At 41.4% G+C, this 23,072-nt stretch overlaps 1 protein-coding gene across 3 annotated transcripts in view; it reads right to left on the bottom strand.

The window, feature by feature from the left end:
• Positions 1–9,867: 9,867 nt before the first annotated feature.
• Positions 9,868–23,072, bottom strand: part of LOC129708685 (mitogen-activated protein kinase 14) — a 50,383-nt gene continuing 37,178 nt past the window's right edge. For 2 of the 3 annotated variants that reach the window (XM_055654609.1, XM_055654607.1), the window contains 3 exons: positions 14,906–14,984; positions 12,804–12,977; positions 9,868–10,698 (listed from right to left, as the gene is read on the bottom strand). In XM_055654609.1, the coding sequence (XP_055510584.1) occupies positions 10,625–10,698; positions 12,804–12,977; positions 14,906–14,984 (327 nt within the window). In that variant the 3' untranslated portion in view covers positions 9,868–10,624. Of the gene's footprint in view, positions 10,699–12,803; positions 12,978–14,905; positions 14,985–22,508; positions 22,589–23,072 lie in introns of all 3 variants that reach the window. The other variant, XM_055654608.1, reaches the window with a different exon arrangement.

Raw genomic sequence — 23,072 nt, 5'->3', positions numbered from 1 at the left:
ATTCCACACATCCAATTCCTGCTTTAGTTTATTATTGTCACGAGTACTGAGGTACGGCGAAAAGCTTTATATTGTGAGCTATCCAGTCAGTGAAAAGACTATATATTACAATCAAGCCGTCCAGAGTACAGGTACAGGATAGATGGTATCATGTTTAGTGCAAGATAAAGTCCAATTAAAAATAGATCAAGTCTCCAAGGAGGTAGATGGGAGGTCAGGACCACTCTCTAGCTCACGAGAGGATGGTTCAGCTGCCTGATAACAGTTGAGAATAAATTATCTCTGAATCTGGAGATATGCATTGTCAAACTTCTACACCTCTTGCCTGATGGGAGGTGGGGAGAAGAGGGAGTGACTGGTCCTTGATTATGCTGATGGCCTTGCCGAGGCAGTGTGAAGTGTAGATGGAGTCAATGCAAGACGGGTTGGTTTGTGTGATGGTCTGGGGTTTGCTTCTTCTCTGAAACACACAAACCAACTGTGGTGAGCTAGTAGACCTCTCACGTCTGAATGAAAACATAAGGTTGTTAAGGGTTTGGACATGCTAGGGGCATGAAACATGTTCCCAATGTTGGGGGAGTCCAGAACCAGGGGCCACAGTTTAAGAAATATAGAAAATAAGTGCAGGAGTAGGCCATTCAGCCCTTCAAGCCTGCACCACCATTCAATATGATCATGGCTGATCATCCAAATCAATATCCCATACCTGCCTTCTCTCCATACCCTCTGATCCCTTTAGCCACAAGGGCCACATCTAACTCCCTTTTAAATCCAGATAGAAGAATAAGGGGGTAAGCCATTTAGAACAGAGACGAGGAAACACTTTGTTTCTCACAGAGTTGTGAGTCTGTGGAATTCTCTGCCTCAGAAAGTGGTGGAGGCCGGTTCTCTGGATACTTTCAAGAGAGAGCTAGATAGGGCTCTTAAAAATAGCGGAGTCAGGGGATATGGGGAGAAGGCAGGAACAGGGTACTGATTGGGGTTGATCAGCCATGATCACATTGAATGCCAATGCTGGCTCAAAGGGCCGAATGGTCTACTCCTGCACCTATTGTCTATTGAAAGGGTTCACGGTTCAACACCCACTCCTGAAACAAGGACAAAGTCTTGGTTGAATTTCAAATGCACAAGGTGGTGCTACCCTGCCACACAGATCTCTTAGCCAGAATTACTAAAACAGACTATTTGACCATTTGACTTGAAGAAGCAGTGTAGACAGTGCCCATCGTTGCATTAATGGTGCTTAAGTGGAGATGAGCGAGAAACTCAAGTTCCTTGGCGTAAATGTCACCAACAATTTCCCCTGTACCAATCACAGATGCTAAAGCCAAAGAGCACAACACCTCCACTTCCTCAAAACACAAAGGAAATTTGGCATGTCTCTAATGACTCATAGCAATTTCTGCAGACAGTAGAAAGCAACGTATCAGATGAATCACAGCCTGCATGACAACTGCCTGGCCCAAGACTGCAAGAAAGTGCAAAGATATGAAGACGGCCCAGTCCATCCACACAAACCAGCCTCTCACTCATCGACTCTACCTCTGCTTCATGCTGTAATAAGAAAGCACACTTAATGAACAAGGATTACTCACACCACAGTCATACCTCCTTCTCCACTCTCCTACAAAGCAAAAAAATTCAAAAGCCTGAAAGCACAAACAGTCATGAACTGCTTCTTCCTTGCTGTTGTCAGGCTTTTGAACAAGCGGCACAGTGGTAGAGTTGCTGCCTTACAGCACCAGAGACATAAACCAGGTGCAGGAGTAAGCCATTTGAGCCAGCAAAGCCTCTAATATATGATCATGGCTAATCATCCAAAATCAGTACCAAGTTCCTGCTTTCTTCCTATATTCCTTGATTCCGTCAGCCCTAAGAGCTTCATCTAATTTGAATACATCAGACCTGGGTTTGACTTTGACTAGGGTGCTATCTGTACGGAGTTTGTACGTTCTCTCTGTGACCAAGTGGGTTTTCTCCAGGTGCTCTGGTTTTCTCCAGGTGCTCACGTACATGTTTGTAGGTTAATTTGCCTTTTGTAAATTATCCCTAGCGTGTGTAGGATAACATTACTTTTCCTTTGACTCCTCCCATTTCCTCCAAATCCCAGGCATAGCATGGGCCCCAGCTATGCCTGCCTCTTTGTTCGGTACATCGAACAATCCTTGTTCGAGGCGTACCATGGCTCTATCCCCGAACTCTACCTCCGCTACATTGACAACTGCATTGGTGCTACCTCCTGCACCCATTTAGAACTCACTGACTTCATCCATTTCACCACCAACTTCCATCCGGCACTCAAATACACCGGGACCATTTCTGACATCTCCCTACCATTTCTAGACCTCACTATCTCCATCGCAGGTAACAGACTACTGACCGACATCTACTACAAACCCACTGACTCCCATGGCTATCTGGACTACACTTCTTCCCACCCTGCTTCCCGTAAGGACTCTATCCCCTACTCCCAATTCCTCCGTCTACGTCGCATCTGCACCCAGGATGAGGTGTTCCAAACCAGTGCATCGGAGATGTCCTCATTCGTTAGGGAACGGGGGTTCCCCTCTTCGACTATAGATGAGGCTCTCACCAGGGTCTACCCCATATCCCGTAGCTCCGCTCTCACTCCCTATCCCCCCACTCATAACAAGGACAGAGTCCCCCTTGTCCTCACCTTCCACGCCACCAGCCGTCACATATAACAAATAATCCTCCAACATTCTTGCCACCTCCAACGAGATCCCACCACTGGCCACATCTTCCCATCTCCTCCCCTTTGGCTTTCCACAGAGACCGCTCCCTCCATAACCACCTGGTCAATTCGTCCCTTCCCACCCAAACCACCCCTTCCCCTGGTACTTTCCCTTGCAACCACAGGAAATGTCGCTTTACCTCCCCCCTCGACTCCATCCAAGGACCCAAACAGTCGTTCCAGGTGAGGCAGAGGTTCACCTGCACCTCCTCCAACCTCATCTATTGCATCCGCTGTTCTAGGTGTCAACTGCTCTACATCATTGAGACCAAGCGCAGGCTTGGCGATCGCTTTGCCCAACACCTTCGCTCAGTTCACATTAACCAACATGGTTTCCCGGTGGCTCAGTACTTCAACTCCCAATCCGAATCCGACCTTTGTCCTGGGCCTCCTCCATGGCCAGAGTCTCACCGCAAATTGGAGGAGCAGCACCTCATATTTCGCTTGGGTAGTTTACACCCCAGCGGTATGAACATTGACTTCTCTAATTTCAGGTAGTCCTTGGTTTCTCCCTCCTTCCCATCCCCTTCCCAGCTCTCCCACAGCCCACTGTCTCCACCACTTCCTTTCTTCTTCCCACCCACCCCCACATCAGTCTGAAGAAGGGTCACAACCCAAATCACCTATTCCTTCTCTCCATAGATGTTGCCTCACCCGCTGAGTTTGTTTCCAGCATCTGGAGTTCTTTCTTAAACGTTAGTGTACAGGGATAACTGGTTGGCCCGGAGTCGGTGAGCCGAAGGGCCCGTTTCTCCGCTGTATCTTTTAACTAAACTTCTCATAAACTAAGGAACTCTATCACCCAATTTTCATTGTTACAGACTTAGCATTTTCCTTAGCGTAAACACTATTCTGCACTCATTATTTTACCCTTTTTTCACAATTGTCCTCATAGGAATTCATTATATGGCGGTATATGCCTGGATAGCACACAAAACAAAGTTTTTCACTATATCTATGTGACAATAGACCAATGCCCATCTCATTGCTTTTTGTGGGGCCCTCTATGCAGCTGGCTGGCATGATCTACATCAACAAAATGTAACAAAAAAGGGCTGGAAAGTTGTCCTAATGCTCATAAATGTGATGAATAACTAACTTCTGTCTAGAACAGTTTTGATTACACATACAACCTGGAATAATTTTCCTTACACCATCCTTTATAGCCTCCACCAGTCTGCCTATATCTCAGAGGTTACAGTCATGCAGCACAGAATCATGCCCTTCAGCCCAAATCGTCTATGCCGACCAAGATGCCCCATCTAAGCTCTAAACCTTTCCTATCCATGTACCTGTCCAAGAATCTTTTGAATGTTGTTATAGAACCTGCCTCAACTATCGCCTCCAACAGCTCATTCCATATTCCCTTCACCCTCAAAGTAAAAAGGTTGTCCCTCAGTGTCCTATTAAATCTTGCCCCCTCAGCTTAAACCCATGTCCTCTGGTTCTTGATTCACCTACTCCGGGTAAAAGACTGCATTCACCCTATCCATTCCCTTGATGATTTTACACTCCTCATTAAAATCACCCCTCATCTTCCTGCACTCCAAGGAATGGAGTCCTAGCCCTCTGATCCTTTCCCTATAGCTCAGGCCCTCTAGTCTTGGCAACATTCTCGTAAATTCTCTGTACTCTTTCCAACTTAATTATATCCTTTAAACAGCAGGCTGGCTAAAACTGAACACAATCCGTGTGGCCTCACCAATATCTTGTACACGGTCAGCCAGGAGCTGCAGCTGAATGCATCTTCCACAGGTGTAGGTAGTCCTCAGGGGCACTGGAGCTCTCCCTGATCTCCCACATCCTGCAGGAGCATACCAATGCCCAGCAATTCCAACTGGATCAAGACTAAAGAACTGGCGGGTAAATGAAACATTACCTTATCTTACCTTCTACCTCCACACATCCACTTCATCAACGCTTCAAGTCAAAGCCTTAACAATTACCCTCAGAGTACTTCACCTCAACAGCTTCTCCCAAAACAACCGCTCCACTTGTACCTGCTTTCCTATCATACCCACTGGAGCAGTCACTCCCGAACATTAAACATTCAGTTTTGAGTCTCCATAGCGGCTCCTCTCAGCTGCTTATTCCCTAGTTAGTGTTTCAGAATAAATGATCACCCATTACAGATGGAGATGAGAAAAAAAATTTCCCCGTCATTAATCTTTGGAACCTTCTATGTCAGAGAATTGTGATGGGGAAGTCATTGAGTGCATTGACCTAGTCTTCCTTTCCCTATATCTGTACACTGGACGGCTCAATTGTAATATGTAATGTTTTTCTGCTAACTGGTTAGCATGCAACAAAAGCTTTTCACTGTACCTCAGTACACGTGACAATAAACTAAACTAACCGTAAAAGTTGGCATTAATCAAGTTAACCTGGATAATACTGCATTTTTGCAGGATTGATATTTTAGATCAAGGCTATTTCCTGATGAGAAACATGTAATTGGATCTTCTTGAAAAAGAGAAACATGACATTATCCTGCCATTTCAGATATGTTTGCACCTTGCAATATATATTTAAGAGGCTGCATTCACTACAGCAAGAACTGTGTGAGCATCCCCTACAGCCTACACCATGCAAGCGCTCAGCTTCAATGCCAAATGCAACAAGTATTGCATGCAGACAAAAATGCTGGAGAAACTCAGCGGGTGAGGCAGCATCTATGGAGCAAAGGAAATAGGCAACGTTTCGGGTTGAAACCCTTCTTCAGACTGCATGCTTCGGCTTTTCACTTAAAGACAAGTAAAACCGTGATTTCAATTGAATGATGAACATGTTGCATTTCCATTATCTGAAGAAGGGTCCCGAAAAGAGCTCTGGCCAATCTTGGAGGCAAAATCTATTGTGCACCCCAGCTTATGCATCTACATGTCCTTGCGTTTCCATCATCCATTTGTGGCTTCAGCACATTACTTACACATCAAGTGGCTACACTGCTGACACATCGTTTCCACTATTGCCAGAGCAGCCTATTTTTTGCTGGCATTGCATCCAAGTTTTACCACTGCAGCTCAAATATCCGTATCTTGTACCCTAAAGCTAAATTCTTCATCTTCCTTGTATATTCAGCTGCATGGAATTAGTGCCCTCCATAATGCTTGGGCCAAAGACCCATAATTTATTTATTTGCTTCTGTACTCCACAATTTGAGATTTGTAATAGAAAAAAAAAAAAAAAAAAAATCACGTGGTTAAAGTGCACAGTCAGATTTTGTTAATGGGTATTTTTATACATTTTGGTTTCACCATGTAGAAATTACAGCTGTGTTTATACATAGTCCCCCCATTTCACGGCACCATCATGTTTGGGTCACATGGCTTCACAGGTGTTTGGAATTGCTGAGGTGTGTTTAAATGTCTCCTTAATGCAGATATGAGCTCTCAGCACCTAATCTTTCCTTCACTTTTGGAGCTTTTATAGCTGTTTATCAACATGAGGACCAAAGTTGTGTCGGTGAAAGTCAAAGAAGCCATTATGAGACTGAGAACCAAGAATAAAACTGTTATAGAGACATCAGCCAAACTTTAGACTTACCAAAATCAACTGTTTGGAACATCATTAAGAAGAAAGAGAGCACTAGTGAACTTACTGGTTAAGTAAGAACTGCAGATGCAAAATCGTAGATAGACAAAAATGCTGGAGAAACTCAGCGGGTGAGGCAGCATCTCTGGAGCCAAGGAATAGGTGACGTTTCGGGTCAAAACCCTTCTTCAGACTGAAGAAGGGTTTCGACCTGAAACATCACCTATTCCTTCGCTCCATAGACGCTGCCTCACCCGCTGAGTTTCTCCAGCATTGTCTACTGGTGAGCTTACTATTCGCAAAGAGACTGGCAGGCCAAGGAAGACCTCCACAGCTGGTGACAGAATAATTCTTAAGAAAAATGCCCAAACACCTGTCTGACAGATCAGAAACACTCTTCAGGAGTCAGGTGTGGATTTGTCAATGACCACTGTCCGCATGAGACTTCATGAACGGAAATACAGAGGCTACACTGCAAGATGCAAACCACTGGTTAGCCATAAAAATAGGATGGCCAGGTTACAGCTTGCCAAGACGTACTTAAAAGAGCAACCAATTCTGGAAAAAGGTCTTGAGAACAGATGAGACAAAGATTAACTTATATCAGGGGTGATGGCAAGAGCAATGTATGGAGGAGAGAAGGAACTGCTCAAGATCCAAAGCATACCACATCACCTGTGAAACACTGTGGGTAGGGGTGTTCTGGCCTGGGCATGTATGGCTGCTGAAGGTACTGGCTCACTTATCTTCATTGATGATACAACTGCTGATGGTAGCAGCATAATTAATTCTGAAGTGTATAGACACATTCTATCTGCTCAAGTTCAAACAAATGCCTCAAAACTCATTGGCCGGTGGTTCATTCTATAGCAAGATAATGATCCCAAACATACTGCTTAAGCAACAATTGGTCAATTCTTGAGTGGCCAAGTCAATCACCCGATATGAACCCAATTGAGCTTGCCTTTTATATGCTGAAGAGAAAACTGAAGGGGACTAGCCCCCAAAACAAGCATAAGCTGAAGATGGCTGCAATACAGGCCTGGCAGAGCATCGCCAAAGACATCCAGCAACTGGTGATGTCCATGAAGTGCAGACTTCAAGCAGTCATTGCATGCAAAGGATAAGCAACAAAAAACTAAACATGACTACTTTCATTTACATGATATTGCTGTGTCCCAAACACTATGGTGCCCTGAAATTATAAACACAGCTGCAATTTCTACATGGTGAAACCAAAATGTATAAAAATGGCCTATCTTAAAATCTGACAATGTGCACTTTAACCACATATGATCTTTTCTATTACAAATCTCAAATTGTGGGGTGCAGAGTCAAATAAATAAATGGGTATTTGTCCCAAAAATTACTGTAAAAGGTCACATGGATGTGAAATTGGCTTGAAGGCAGAAAGCAGAAACTTAATCGTGAACATTTGTTTTCCCAGACTGGAATATGATGCTCCCCAGGTGTTAGTCCTTTTATGAATTGATTACATTTATGATTTATAGATGGTAAATGCAAGATAACATTTCCCAAATATGTAGAAGACAAAATAGCAAGAAATGTGGTAAACAAGAAAGAGAATGTTAATAGTGTGTGGCAGAGATATGCGCGCAGAATGAGTAAATAAGCAATAGATTAAGTTTAATACAGTGCAGCCAGAAGTGATCTAGACTACTTTAAACTTTAAGATGTTCAGTGCAGAAACAGGCCGTTCAGCTCACAGAGAACAGGCCCTTCAGCCCACAGAGTCCATGCCGACCAGCGATCACCCTGTGCACTAGCACTATCCTATACACTAGGGACAATTTTACCAAAGCCAGTTAACCAACAAACCCACACATCTATAGAGTGAGACAAAACCAGAGCACCCAGAGAAAACCCTGCAATCTGCAAGGCAGATTGACTGCATTAGCTAAACGTGGAATTTATAAATAAATGTAGAGAATAATATGCAGGGAAGGCAATGGAGAGAATGACAACAAATTTACTTGACTAGTTCTAGCAGGAGGGATTTCAGCAACTTGATTAGACAGAACTGATTGTTATCAAATATTGAGAATATATTTTGTAGTATTTTATGAACTCATAACCGGATTAGACAGCAGGGAACTGTATACATTGGCAGATGATTCAAGAACGAAGGAAGATTTTGAAATTGAGTATCAAGAATGTTCCATTGTCATATGCACCTGGTATGGAACAATGAAATTCATACCTCTACAGCTTTACAGATTCCGTCGAGCCATGTGCTGCAAAAGGAATCCCGGCGAGCCACGGACCTTTCCAATGGCAGGTCTGGCTCTCGCACCACAGAATGTGAGATGCACTGCGCAGCAGCAAAAAGCTCCCAAGATGCGCCATGGAGTCGAACGACCCAACGGGCAGGCCACCAACAGTGGGACACAAGCTGCTGAGATCATGGAGGGACCTGGTGCGGGGGGGGGGGGGGGGGGATCAAAGGACCTGGTTTCCTGCTGCGAGATAAGACTGTTTGAAGAACCTTTTGTAACTTTGTCAGTGCCAGACTTCACTTCAGCCAGGGGTTCCCAACCTTTTTCGTCCCGTCTACCCCTGGCAACTTTAATAGCCCATAACAATGTTATTTCATTTATTTATGAACTAATGATGAACAAATACCAGAACCAAACACATTCAGTCAATCAGAAAAAATACGTACAAATCCAGAATCAACAAATAGGTAGGCAAAATCTACCCTCTGGGGGTAAATTTACCACAGGTCAGGTACCCTTGACCGAGACAGACTCTGTGAAGTCTGCTGTATGATTTTACCAGATGGCATGCAAAAACAAATAATTTCACTGCACTTAGGTCCATGACAATAAAGTACCATTGAAAGCAACAAATAAATATGTAATTAACAATTCAATAAATTACCAGTTATACTAGGTAACTAGCCCATAATAATGCAAGCCAAAGTACATAGTCTACCATGGATTTTGTATAAGTATAACCTCATACAAAGTCCATGGTAGTTTAGTGCCAAGGTAACATTGTGTAAGGTGGTTCCAGAGCCTGCTAGTTGATGGCAAGAAGTGGTTCTTGAATCTGAAGGTAACCGTTCTTTGGCTCCTGTACCTTCTCCCTGATGGTAGGACCGAGATGAGTGCGGCCAAAGTGATTAATCTTTGATGATATTAGCTGCCTTTTGAGGCAGCTGTTACCGTAGATCCCTTCGATGGTGGGTTTAGATGGATACGAAATGCGAGAGCAAAACTGCAGGTCAGGCAACATCTCTGGAGAAAAAGATTTGGGTGATGTTTCATCAGGGAGAACAGGAGAATTATTAGTTAAAATTTTATCTAGGTGTGGAAAGACTACTCTTAATTCACCTTTGTATTGTACACATACTGAACATCATTAAAAATGGAATGACTAATAATCAATAATGAACATATGATATTAAGCAATATTATTCAAAACATACATCTTCCATGAAATGACTGAATCAAATCACATTTCATTTTCATCAAAACTACATTGCTTTGGATGAAGAAAACATTTTTACAGTTTTCAAGACACAATAACTACTTATTTTTGAAAAAGCATTTGAATTTATTTCAGAATAGTTTATTGTATGGTCTCACTACAATATCACACATGGTAAGTCACGTCCCAATTACAACAAGAACTTGAGAGGTACATAGAACTGGAGTAATTATGAAAATATTTTTCATATAATTCTACTGAACCTAGTACAAGAGTGGTGAAGTATATTAATACAAATATGTATATTTACCTACACCTTTGAATTTGTGCCATGACATTCCCATTCCAAATCCCTTATAAACAATTAAACATGCACTCTTTTAGTATGTAGTAGTATTGCTGAACAGTCAAGTAGGTTTCAAAAATGAAATTACCATAAAACAATTGCCTCTTATGCTGTTAACAGCAAATACATCTATGAATTAATGTACATCCCATTTGTACTTTATATAAATGTAACAATTACTGCTTGCATGTTTTTAGATGTGTGTGTGACTTTTGTACATATAATTAAACATTTAAAATAGTATGCAATTCTGAAAATAAGGCATACAAATACACAAATTTTTACCAGTGCTTGCAAAAGTTCTTGTTAGCAAACAGAGTTCACAGTGGATGAAAATGGCAATATACAAACAGTTGGCAGTCGCCCAGGATTTAGCAAAACATGCAGGATGTAGAATAATTATTATGAAAGTTTCATTTTTGCCCTCACCCATAAACAATCTGTCATCAAGACCCTGATAGGCACTTGATAATGTTGGAACTGGTCAAGTCCTCACAGTGATGCGATAAAAAAAAATCTATGGTAGTAAAAGGTTTTCATGATTCCAACTCCATACTCTCAGAGACTAGCTCCGGCGGCACAAAGCTCATCAGGTCCACGAAGGTTAGTCCTGAACAGGAAAGAGCATAATCTTAAATATCTTGAGATTAATTTGAAGCAAACAAAAACAGAATGAAGATTGATATTTTGTACGGTCAAGTAGAACAGACATTAGTGTAAATTCAGATCCTAGATTGTGAAACCAGCATTCAAGGGAAATAATGGATATTTATGTGGTATCATAATATCACATAAATAATCAATGAAAGGTACATCATTGATTATTGCAGCAACTGGTGGTCCGGATCCCCCTTTAATCCAAACAAAATCCACCCATTCCCCCAGAGGTTCCCCCCCCACAAATGTGGGGCCTAGATCTCGACCTAATCAGGACTTCTGCACCGATCGGCGGGTCAAATTTGCACCCTGCAGCCAGGTCTCTGGAACTCCAGCCCGGCTGGAGCGGACAGACCCGTTCCCATGGATGCCTTCCACGGCTAACTTTGCGTGCCAGTATCTCCCCCCCCCCCCCCCGTAGTATCTTAATGACAAACAATTTAAGGGATTTTTGGACAATTCAGTTAGCATGGAAGAACTTAATTGTTGGATAAATATAAATATCAGGACTAAATAGTGCAGTCCAGGGGGTGACAACCGATCCAGCAACAATTTGGTATTATATGCCAGGAAAATGTTATTCCACATGTGAAGCCTATGATTGGGTGCAGATTTTAAACACACACATTAATATATTTTTTAGTTTCCCAATACCTTCTTTGAAACATGTCTGCATTTTCTGAAACTAGCCACATTTAAACAAGACACTACAGATGCTGACATATTGAGCGAAACAAAATGTTGGTGAAACTCAGCAGTTCTTGCAACATCCATGGAGGGAAATGGACAGGCGATGTTGGGTCAATTTCCTCCAGATACCTTCTGACCTGCTGAGTACCACCAGCATTTTGTGGTTTGCATAGGTACACAAGTCCTGCAACAACTTAGAGCATCTCAGCACAATTCTCTTCATGGCAAATAAGGGCCTCTTTTTCCAGGAAAATTACACAATGTCAGTCATTATCTTGAACGATGGTACAGGATCACTTGGCCGGAAGGCCTACCTATTCGAGCTCATTGATCAATAGGTCAACAAAATAGAGAGAGTACAGAGGAGATTTACTAGAATGTTGCCTGGGTTTCAGCAACTAAGTTACAGAGAAAGGTTGAACAAGTTAGGACTTTATTCTTTGGAGCACAGAAGGTTAAGGGGGGGGGCTTGATAGAGGTTTTTTAAATGATGAGAGGGATAGACAGAGTTGACATGGAAAAGCTTTTCCCACTGAGAGTAGGGAAGATTCAAACAAAGGGACATGACTTGAGAATTAAGGGACTGAAGTTTAGGGGTAACATGAGGGGGAACTTCTTTACTCAGAGTGGTAGCTGTGTGGAATGAGCTTACAGTGAAGGTGGTGGAGGGAGGTTCCTTTTTATCATTTAAAAATAAATTTGATAGTTATATGGATGGGAAGGGAATGGAGGGTTATGGTCTGAGCACAGGTATATGGGACTAGGGGAGATTATGTGTTCGGCACGGACTAGAAGGGTCGAGATGGCCTGTTTCCGTGCTGTAATTGTTATATGGTTATATGGTTTATATGGTTAATATGATTTTCCATTATTGGATGCAATCCAATTCAAAATAAAGTCAGATTTTCATCCGTCCAATTAACAAGCAACAAATAAAGGAAGTAATGACGGCATAAAGGTTCTGACAAAAAACAGCAGATGCTTTGATCTGGAACAAAAAACGAACTTCTGGAGGAACTCAAAAGTTGTCATGAGGAACTGCAGGAATATTGACCAAAGCACAAAGTGCTGGAGTAACACAATGGGTCAGGCAGCATCTGTGTAGGGAATGATTAGGCAACATTTCAGGTCAGGACCCTTTGGTCCGACGGCACTCAACCCAAAACGACACCTATCCTTTCTCTCCACAGATGACACGTGATCTGCTGTGCTACTCCAGCACTGTTTTGTTCATTAAAGTTGATGATCTCAAGAGTATTTTATTGTCATTACTCCCAGCCAGAACAATGAAATAAATGAGAAAAAATGTTCAGTGTGTAGTATAATGTTTCAAGTACTATTTCATTAAAAAATAACCGTTGCACTTACTTTTCCATTCTTCTATTTCAAGTTCTCGGCTTTCAAAAGACTGATCGTAAGGATCTGCTTCTGGCTCATCGTCCGGGTCATGATACTGAGAGAAATAAGAATGAGCCAAGGCTTCTGCTGCTGTGATTCTCTTATCTGTGTCCAGCACAAGCATTTTCTCCAAGAGGTCCACAGCTACGTATGCAAAACAAAGACACATTTGCAGCATTACAGGCACGTTATTTTAATTAAGTATTCACACTTCATGCTGGTCAGTGCCAGAAACGCGACACTCGTGTACTGCCCAGGTGATGTCTGCTGTATGACTTTACCAGGTTGAATTCAAAATATAGCATTTCACTGCACCTAGGTACACGTGACAATGAAGAATCATTGAATTATGGCTACATTACATGAACATTTTTTTAACAAAAGCAAGCTAAATGTTACCATTGAAATAGCACCCATGTGAAATACATTAACATCATTTGAATCTTCTCATTGCCTTCTCCTTGAAGATGAACCATATAGGTGAAATAATTTTTTTGAATCCTATAAAACATACTCTCCTTGTAATTTACAACATCTACTAGTGGTTAATGGTGCGAGGTGCTAGACCCATTAAGTTAACACTGCTTCCAAAAATCCAATCGGTCTCAGAAAACCACCAGAGTTGAAGTAAAATCTAGAAACAATGAATTGTTGGTTTATATAAAAACAAGACAGTGCTAGAGTAACTCAGCGGGTCAGTCAGCAACTCTGGAGAACATTGAAAGGTTACGCTTCAGGTTGGGACCTATGTGACATTTAGTGACGGGGCCATCTCCATGGTCTCCTGGCCAGCTGAGTTACTCCAGCAACGTCTTTTTTTTAAGTAAAATCTATTGGTGGTGTTTTGTTCATATGGTAGTGATAGATGAAGAAGGAAAATCATCATTACTTATCCATTAAAAATATTTCTCAGATATTACTTTTTTCTACACAATTAAACAAAAAGGTAGCTCTGGACCCGAGTTGGATCAATCACATTCAATATTAGCCCAGTATTTTTTAACAAATTGTAAAGCCAATTGAAGTGATATGAGGTAATGCCGTTGCTTAAACAATGCTTCCTGGACCTAGTATTTGTTGTCCATGGCAAAGAAACTAAAAACTGTCACCATCAGCAACTTTGGGATGATCTAGTTTACTCTTACACTTTCTTTCTACACCTATGTGGCAATACTGGAAAACAGGAATTACTTCCTAATTATTAAAATGTTGTAATGAAGAACCCTGTTGAATACGAAAATATATGCTGACAATTTGCAACATGAGAGAATCTAGCCAGCCAACCCTACATCCAATGACATTAATATCATCAGCAATATCCTATCACTCTGAAGAAGGGTCCCGACCTGAAATGTAACCTATCCATATTCTCTAGAGATGCTGCCTGACACGCTGAGTTACTCCAGCATCAGACTGTTTAAAAAATAAAGAAAAATTATAATCAACATCCTGATGGTTTCCATTCACCAGAAAGTCAACTGGCCCAAGTACATACATACCATGAGTACAAGGGCAGGTCAGAGGTACGTGGGTGCCTTCTGGCTCACTTTCTCTCAGCCCAAAGCTTTTTCAATGCCCGTGAGGCACAACAGAGAATTGGCATCCCATCACCCAACATAAACATGCATTCTCTCTATTACTGGTGGACAATAGCCAAGTGTATAGCATTATAAAATGCAATTACTCTCTTGTGCTATTCCAAAAGAATTTTCCAAACTCAAGCACTACCCTCAAGGGCATGTGCAGTGGATTTACAAGATAAGGTATCACTTCCAAGCTGCATGGGATCCTGATTTTATTGATCCCACATGAGGTTGTAGTGATCCTCGTCTTGTCACCTTCAACGACTGCAGCCATCATGTCATTGGTCCTTTATAGTTGCAGGGACTAAATCTTAAAACTCCCTCCCTGACAGCATCATAGATTGATCATCAAAAAGACTCCAGTAATTGAAGCTTACAATCATACACACCTTCCCCGGGCAATTTACAATGGCCAATAAATGCCAATATTGCCCAGAGCCCCAAAAATGATTCAATATATGGATATATGGATATTAAAAATATATGTACCTTGAGGATTAGCTCCAATGAATACATCTTCAAAGCATTGTTTTGGCATTTGCGGCAAAGATTGGATGTAGTTTCTTGCCTGAAGACATAAAATGTGAATATTTAATCTCGGTATAAATAATAATCTATACATCACTACTATAGATTTGTTTGTTCTTTTACAGGCATACAAATCATGCTTGGATCATGACAGAACAGTTTCTGCACTGCACACACTTTGCAAACAATCAAAACTCTATATTAAAGGAAAAGCAATTAGTTTGTAGTTACCTACCAAATATGTAACTATCAGAACTATCTGTGCAGATCAAACCCCAATGTTGTTCATTTTACTCTGAATTTGTGAAATATTTAAAACTTGAAAAATCATACCGTATTCACAGAGAGTAAATTTCAAACATTTAGGAATCATTAAAATGGTTATTTATCAAGAAAATCTGGAATGCCCCAATTTCCAGCAGTTCAACTAACACTCCCTCCACTTGGCCATCTACATGCCCCAAGGTAGAGTCTAGTAATATTCCTTCCCCGTCCATCTATCTACATACTGCTTTGAAAAGCTCTCCTAAACACACCTAAACATTGTTGCCCCCACTCCGAGGCACTAAAACCAAGATAATCCCAGTTAACATTTGGGAAATTGAAATTGCATGTACAATTGCCAGACAGCTAATATAAGTCTATATATCTGTTCCTCTCTCTCCTGTTGACTGATGGGAGATCAATACATAGCAACAATATCCCTTTTGTTCTTAATCGTTACCCGTATGGCTTCATGAAATGCGTTCTTGGCAGCATAGTGATGTAACGCCAGAGACCCGGGTTCGATCCTGACTATGGGTGCTGCCTGCATGGAGTATTTACGTTCTCCCTGGGACTACGTGGGTTTTCCCTGGGTACTTCGGTTTCCTCCGACACTCAAGGAACATGCAGGTTTGTAGACCAATTGGCTTGAGTAAAATTGTAAATTGTTCCTTGTGTGCAGGATAGTGCTAGTGTTGGGGAGTCTTCACTGGTTGACATGGACTCAGTGGTCTGAAAGGTCTGTTTTCACGCTGTATCTCTAAAGTGTAAAGTGAAGTCTATTGCCTCCCTCATTACTCAATTAATGCCATCTTTGGCCAACAGTGCCATACCTCCTTCCCTTTTACTCCACGCTCTCGCCTGATAATTCTACATCTTGGGATACCGAGTTACTAGTCCTGCCTGTCCTTCATCCATAGTGCAACGATAGCAACAATATCATAGAACGACATGTTAAATCAATGAATTAATCTACTTTGCTTATTACGCTTTTTAAAAGTTAATTTGTGTTTCTCTTTTCAAAGATGCTTCATCTGTTACAAACAAAGGGATAATGTTAATTTATTGATCTCCCAAGTCAACAGGAGATAGAGGAACAAATATAAAAGCTTACATCAGAGAACTGCACAAAAATAGGATTATTGTACTGGGAGATTGCAATTTTCCAAATGCTAACTGGGAATATCTTAGTTTTAAAAACGGAGACACAATTTTTGAGGTGAGCTTTTTGAAGCGGTATGTATGCAGATCAACACGCGCTTTGTTCCAGGACTTTGATTATATTTCACAATTCTTCCTCGGCTGCCCACATGAAGGTCACATACCAAGAGTAGGTTAATACCTTTCAGCTGCTGTGCTTCTAAAAAAAATGTAATAAAATCAATTTAAGGAGCAACTTTTCACAAAATATGTAAATAAAATTAAATTTAGTAACATACTGATATAGTGGAGTAGCTGCTGGAGTTCTGGGTCTATTGATCCAGAGATGAGTTTAAAACCCAATATGGAAGTTTGGGAATTTAAAGTTGAAGAGATAAGGTGGTGATAATGCAGAGAAGTAAAATGGGTAACCATAACCAGTCTGCCAAGAAGTTACCATGCATACAAAGATTAGAGTACCTATTCAATTTGAGTTAAAGGGAAAATGGTGAAAAGATACACAAAAAAGTTCTTGATTCGGTATCTGGAGTCATGCCCTTATCCACTAGCCCAAATTATGAAGTTCTCCTCTGTCCTAGACAAACTTTCCGAATTTGCCTCATCTTTTTCATGCTCTTTGAGGTTAATCTGCTCATGAGTCTCGCATGCTATTTACTCAAGCCTATTCTCACTTTAAGCAGTCCTTCCATTCCCCTCCCCTCACCCCCCACCCCCACCAAATACTGGTCTCCTTGTACAAACTACCTGCTGCCCATCTCCATAAACTGCCAACACTATTTTCCCATCTGCAACCTTCTGTTAGCCCCCAAAATATCACCCAACCTTCTGTAGCTGATAGCGCTGCCCATTTTTTTTACTGCAATCATTTTTCTGTTCTTGCCACAACCTTGTAAAATTACAAAGGGTACCAAGTCTCAGATCCTTTGCGTGTTAATCTTCCAGGCTAGGTGCCTTTGAACCTTCGTGCCTTAATTTTCTGGTCTTTCCAAAACTTTGCTGCCAAAATCCTACAGCTCAAGGTCCTTTTATCTATCGCCATTGTGCTTGCTGGCCTACATTACATTAAGTAAAGTTTGGGTCACTATTTCCAGGCCTGCTTTTAAATTCTTCCAAGATGTTGCCCCTCTAACATTAATCTCCTTCAGATACATTGAATTGGAGTTTACTGTGCTCCTCCAATTCTGGCCTCTTGATCATCCACAAATTGAATTGCTCCAACAGTAGCAGCTGTACTTTCAGCTACTAAATTCATACCAGGATCACAGTTATTTTCCCTACTTTCTCATAATGGCTCAGTGTAAGATTGTGTTTGATAATGCAACTGAGATATACCATGGGACATATTAACAGCTGTCCCCAACTATCTCTTTAAAGTTGTGACAAATTTACATGGGAAAACTATTTAAATCTACTAATATTAAAAATGAAATTGCCATTGGCAAACAAAGACTTTCCAGGATAATTACACATTTATGCTAATATTTGTCTTATTTGTTCCAGTCTAATGGATTTACAATTACCAAAGGGCAATATGCTTAATCACCCTGGGCGTAACGGGACAATAATGTTGAATCTTTTGATGATTTTTGACTTAAAGTTAACACTAAATGGAACGCCTTCCCAGCCATTCCATTTAGTTTGTGTATGCATACAACATAATCACTGCTCATTTTTAATATAACAAGTTACTGTGTTACATAGAAACATAGAAAATAGGTGCAGGAGTAGGCCATTCGGCCCTTCGAGCCTGCACCACCATTCAATATGATCATGGCTGATCATCCAACTCAGTATCCCATCCCTGCCTTCTCTCTATACCCCCTGATCCCTTTAGCCACAAGGGCCACATCTAACTCCCTCTTAAATATAGCCAATTAACTGGCCTCAACTACCTTCTGTGGCAGAGAATTCCAGAGATTCACCACTCTGTGTGAAAAATGTTTTCCTCATCTCGGTACTAAAAGATTTCCTCCTTATCCTTAAACTGTGACCCCTTGTTCTGGATTTCCCCAACATCGGGAACAATCTTCCTGCATCTAGCCTGTCCAACCCCTTAAGAATTTTGTAAGTTTCTATAGGATCCCCCCTCAATCTTCTAAATTCTAGCAAGTACAAGCCGAGTCTGTCCAGTCTTTCTTCATATGAAAGTCCTGACATCCCAGGAATCAGTCTGGTGAACCTTCTCTGTACTCCCTCTATGGCAAGAATGTATTTTCCTCAGATTAGAAGACCAAAACTGTACGCAATACTCCAGGTGTGGTCTCACCAAGACCCTGTACAACTGCAGTAGGACCTCCCTGCTCCTATACTCAAATCTTTTTGCCTGGAGGACATTTAAAAAAAATCATAATAAAAGGACCTTGTAATGACATTGGAGCAAAATTTGACACCAAGGCGATTAACGTGACATTAGGATGGAATGACTAAAGTTGGTTAAAGAGTTAGGTTTTAAAGATTACCTTAAAGGAAGAGAGCAAGGCAAAAAATGTTTAAATTCATTATTCCAGAGCGCATGCCCTTGGAAACTGAAGGCATACACACAATGGGGAATCTAAATTAAGGATGCCCAAGAAGCTTGGACTGGAAAAGAGCAAATATCTGAGAACTGTAGCGCAACATGACATTAGGGAAGGTCAAGGCTACAAATGTATTAGAAACCAAAGACCAAAATTCTAAAACAGAAAACACTTTTCGTGGCCGCCTGGTGGCCCAGTGAGAAAATGGGAGCAAGCAAAACTGGGCTTGGGCAACAGAGATTTGCAAAAACACGAGTTTACAGAAAGTAAAATAAAGGAAGTCAGAGTTTTAATTTTTCAAAATAACTTAATAGGTCTTCAGTAACACCTGGACTTGGTATGTAGTCATGTGTTGATGCATAGCACGGCAATGGATTTAGTGATAGTGTGAACTGTCATTACACTTATAAATGCGACTGCAAGATTTCATTCAACCTCTATCAGTGGCAGGGAGAATATGCTCAAGGAATGCAATCTACAGACATAAGAAAATGTCTTCTGTATTCCACTATTCCATGTATTCCAGAGGTTATTTCTGCTCATTCACTACTTTCTCCCAGACAAGCAATGTGACAAGTTAGAGCCAGGCTGGTCAAATGAGCTGGATGTGTCAATGTACAAGGGGATCCAACACTATTTTGGATAGTGGCCCCTAGCAGCAATCTTTTGATGATAACAAGTGAGGACTAAGGATAAAATCTTGGAGGTGGAGTAAAACAAGGTAAAAGTGCTGGATCAAAAACCATGCCAAGCAATTAATTGGCTAGGTACACAATAATGCTGGAGAAACTCAGCGGGTGCAGCAGCATCTATTGAGGGAAGGAAATAGGCAACGTTTCGGGCCGAAACCCTTCTTCAGACTGATGGGGGGTGGCAGGGAGAAGAAAGGAAAAAGGAGGAGGAGCCCGAGGGCTGAGGGATGGGAGAAGACAGCCCGAGGGCTGAGGAAGGGGAGGAGTCAGCAAGGGCTAACAAAATTGGGAGAATTCAATGTTCATACCCGCAGAATGCAATCCCCAAGTGGAATATGAGGTGCTGTTCCTCCAATTTCCGGTGTTGCTCACTCTGGCAAAGGAGGAGACCCTGGACAGAGGTCGGATGGGGAATGGGAGGGGGGAGTTGAAGTGCTGAGCCACCGGGAGGTCAGGTTGGTTCTTGCGGACCGAGCGGAGGTGTTCGGCGAAACGATCGCCCAACCTCCGCTTAGTCTCATCGATGTAGATCAGCTGACATCTAGAGCAGCGGATGCAATAGATGAGGTTGGAGGAGATGCAGGTGAACCTCTGTCGCACCTGGAACGACTGATTGGGTCCTTGAATGGAGTCGAGAGGGGAGGTAAAGGGACAGGTGTTGGATCTCTTGCGGTTGCAACGGAAAGTGCCCGGGGAGGGGGTGGTACGGGAAGAATTGACAAGGGAGTTACGGAGGGAGTGATCTTTGCGGAAAGCAGACATGAGGGGAGATGGGAAGATGTGGCGAGTGGTGGGGTCATGTTGGAGGTGGCAAAACTGACGGAGGATTACTTGTTGTATGTGACGGCTGGTGGGGTGAAAGGTGAGGACTAGGGGGACTCTGCCCTTATTGCGAGTGCGGGGATGGGGAGAGAGAGCAGTGTTGCGGGGTATGGAAGAGACCCTGGTGCAAGCCTCATCTATGGTGGAGGAGGGGAACCCCCGTTCCCTGAAGAATGAGGACATTTCAGATGCCCTGGTGTGGAAGCCTCATCCTGGGAGCAGATGCGATGTAGACGGAGGAATTGGGAGTAGGGGATGGAGTCCTTACAGGAAGCAGGGTGGGAAGAAGTGTAGTCCAGATAGCCATGGGAGTCAGTAGGTTTATAGTGGATGTCGGTCAGAAGTCTATCACCTGCGATGGAGATAGTGAGGTCAAGGAATGGTAGGGAAGTGTCGGAAATAGTCCAGGTGTATTTGAGTGCCGGATTAATTAGCTATGATTACTTAGATGCACAATATTTATATACTGAATTAACTCAATCTTTAAAAAAAGTAAACTAAAACATCAATTAGTCTTTAAATGCCTGCTTCTATGAGAAAGCTGGGTCAGTTCAAGAACTGATCAACTATACAGTAAGCAACACTTTTCTAGATTTCACTTGGTTAAGGTGATACTCGGAAATGGTCTCAAACACCCAAGAATTAAGAGGGATTACATCAAAATATTCCATCCACCCCCTCCACCCTTGATCAACAATTGGGATATTTACATCAGTGCTAGTATATTGTATTGGGAGGGACAAGTGTCTAGTCATAATGAGAGCCATTATCCATGTGGTATGCACTAGGGATAAGCAGATATTTTACTACTCCTAACTGGACAAGGCTCACAGGTAGTTTAGGAATTTCCATGAATATGATCTAATCAATCTATCGCTGATGGATTTCAGACTACAAAGAGAACATAAAATTAAAGTTGTTAAATCAGACAAAAGGACAATGAATAGTATTTCCTCAAACTTTTCAATTAATCTTGATCAAACCAAATCCAGATTACGCCTGCTTTCAATACAAGTATTTTCATCTCCCATTTCTAAATAAATGGATTAAAGCATTTTTGGGAATAAAGTTTGGCTCTAATGCTGCAAGAAGGAACTGATTAATATCATGGTACAAATTGGTCAAAAACGCTTCTTGGTTATTTTTGACAGAATCACAATTACTATTAGCTTTGGCAGATCTGGTAGCCAGAGCAGCATTCTAGTGAGCAGGGCCTAAGTTTAATAGATTAATGATTGCAATTAATCACAGGAATTTAAATACATTGATACCGCACGTAAAAATAGAAATGCACAATTTTATTCCCTGGCATATTTAAATTTACAAAGAACTATGGATAGTGGATAAGTTTATTGCATTCATTCTTGGATGCACATGGTCTTTCTAAAATTAAATATCTTGTGTTCAGTTTCTGAAAGGGGTTACATTTTAAATATTCATACAAAACACTTCCCTGGCTAAATGCTAAGACATTTAAAATGGTGACGAGTGCTGCCTTGCACTGACTAGACTACACAAACTAAATGATTTACTATTGCCTCCATAGCAAAAGATACTCAATGCCCAAGGAAGCATAAACCAGAGAAAAATCACCTCCTTCAAATGACACTTTTGGTTGTAATAACAAAATGCCTGAAACTGAAAGCAGCCAGAAAAAGCCCTCCTCTCGAAATTGCTCTTTCTATCACAAATTAGCTTCAAAAGTGTAGAATAATAGCTATTCGTGTGCCCAAGATGTTAGAAATAAAAATAGCAATTTGAAACACCTAATTGGTTGTTGCAAACCTAACCGCCACGCTACTCTCAGAGTCGCTTTAACATGAACACTGATCAAATGGTAGAACACTACTTAGACCTTAGAAAACCCACATGGATATTCCAGCCCACAAACAACTTATGCATCGTTGATAGATTAAAATCTTCAGTCAAATTTAGCATTTTACCCAAATTTACAGGGAAATAGACGTCATCGTTCCAGACACAAATAACTGGCATCTATTCATCACTACATTGACACCATTAGATAAGTGCTCCATTTACCCAAGGAAAATACACAACATCAATATGCCTCCCCCACAAGGAGCTCATTTGACAGCCTGTCTGTCTCACCTCATAGCCGGGCATCCTGTTAATTAAGGATGCTGGAGGCGTTCCTGTCAATCTCATGATCTGCTGAAGCTGATTAATATCTTAAACGCCCAGGTCAAGGCGTTTATCCATTTGTCAAAAGGATACTCAAGTTTGGAAAACTGTTTTCATCCACTTAAATAACAATTTTAGCAAAATTCATGTGCTGCTGGTTGCTACATTAAAATGTACAAAGGTTGCAGAGGAAAATAAAAGACATAAACATGCAAGGCTGAAGGGTGATAGCAGTGATATCCACGAGGCATGCTATGGCATTAGATTTGTTAGTGTTGAATGTATGTTACTGTATTTAAGAGTAAAGAGCACTTCAAATATAAGCAAATTACAAACAATCTAAGAGTCACCAAATCTCACATTTAGCAAAAGTGAAGATTAATCAAAAAGTTTTGTTAATTCTGGCTTGTTATAGAATATGTTAAAACATCACCTACAAAACTATTTCTGCATTAACTAAAATCATATCAACAAACAAAAAAAACACCTCTAAGTAAATCAAACCGTGCCAATCAATGTTGGTGAATCTGT

Source organism: Leucoraja erinacea, chromosome 24, assembly GCF_028641065.1.
Source record: "Leucoraja erinacea ecotype New England chromosome 24, Leri_hhj_1, whole genome shotgun sequence".
NCBI lineage: Eukaryota > Metazoa > Chordata > Chondrichthyes > Rajiformes > Rajidae > Leucoraja > Leucoraja erinaceus.
This window is presented reverse-complemented; position numbering and strand designations above follow the sequence as displayed.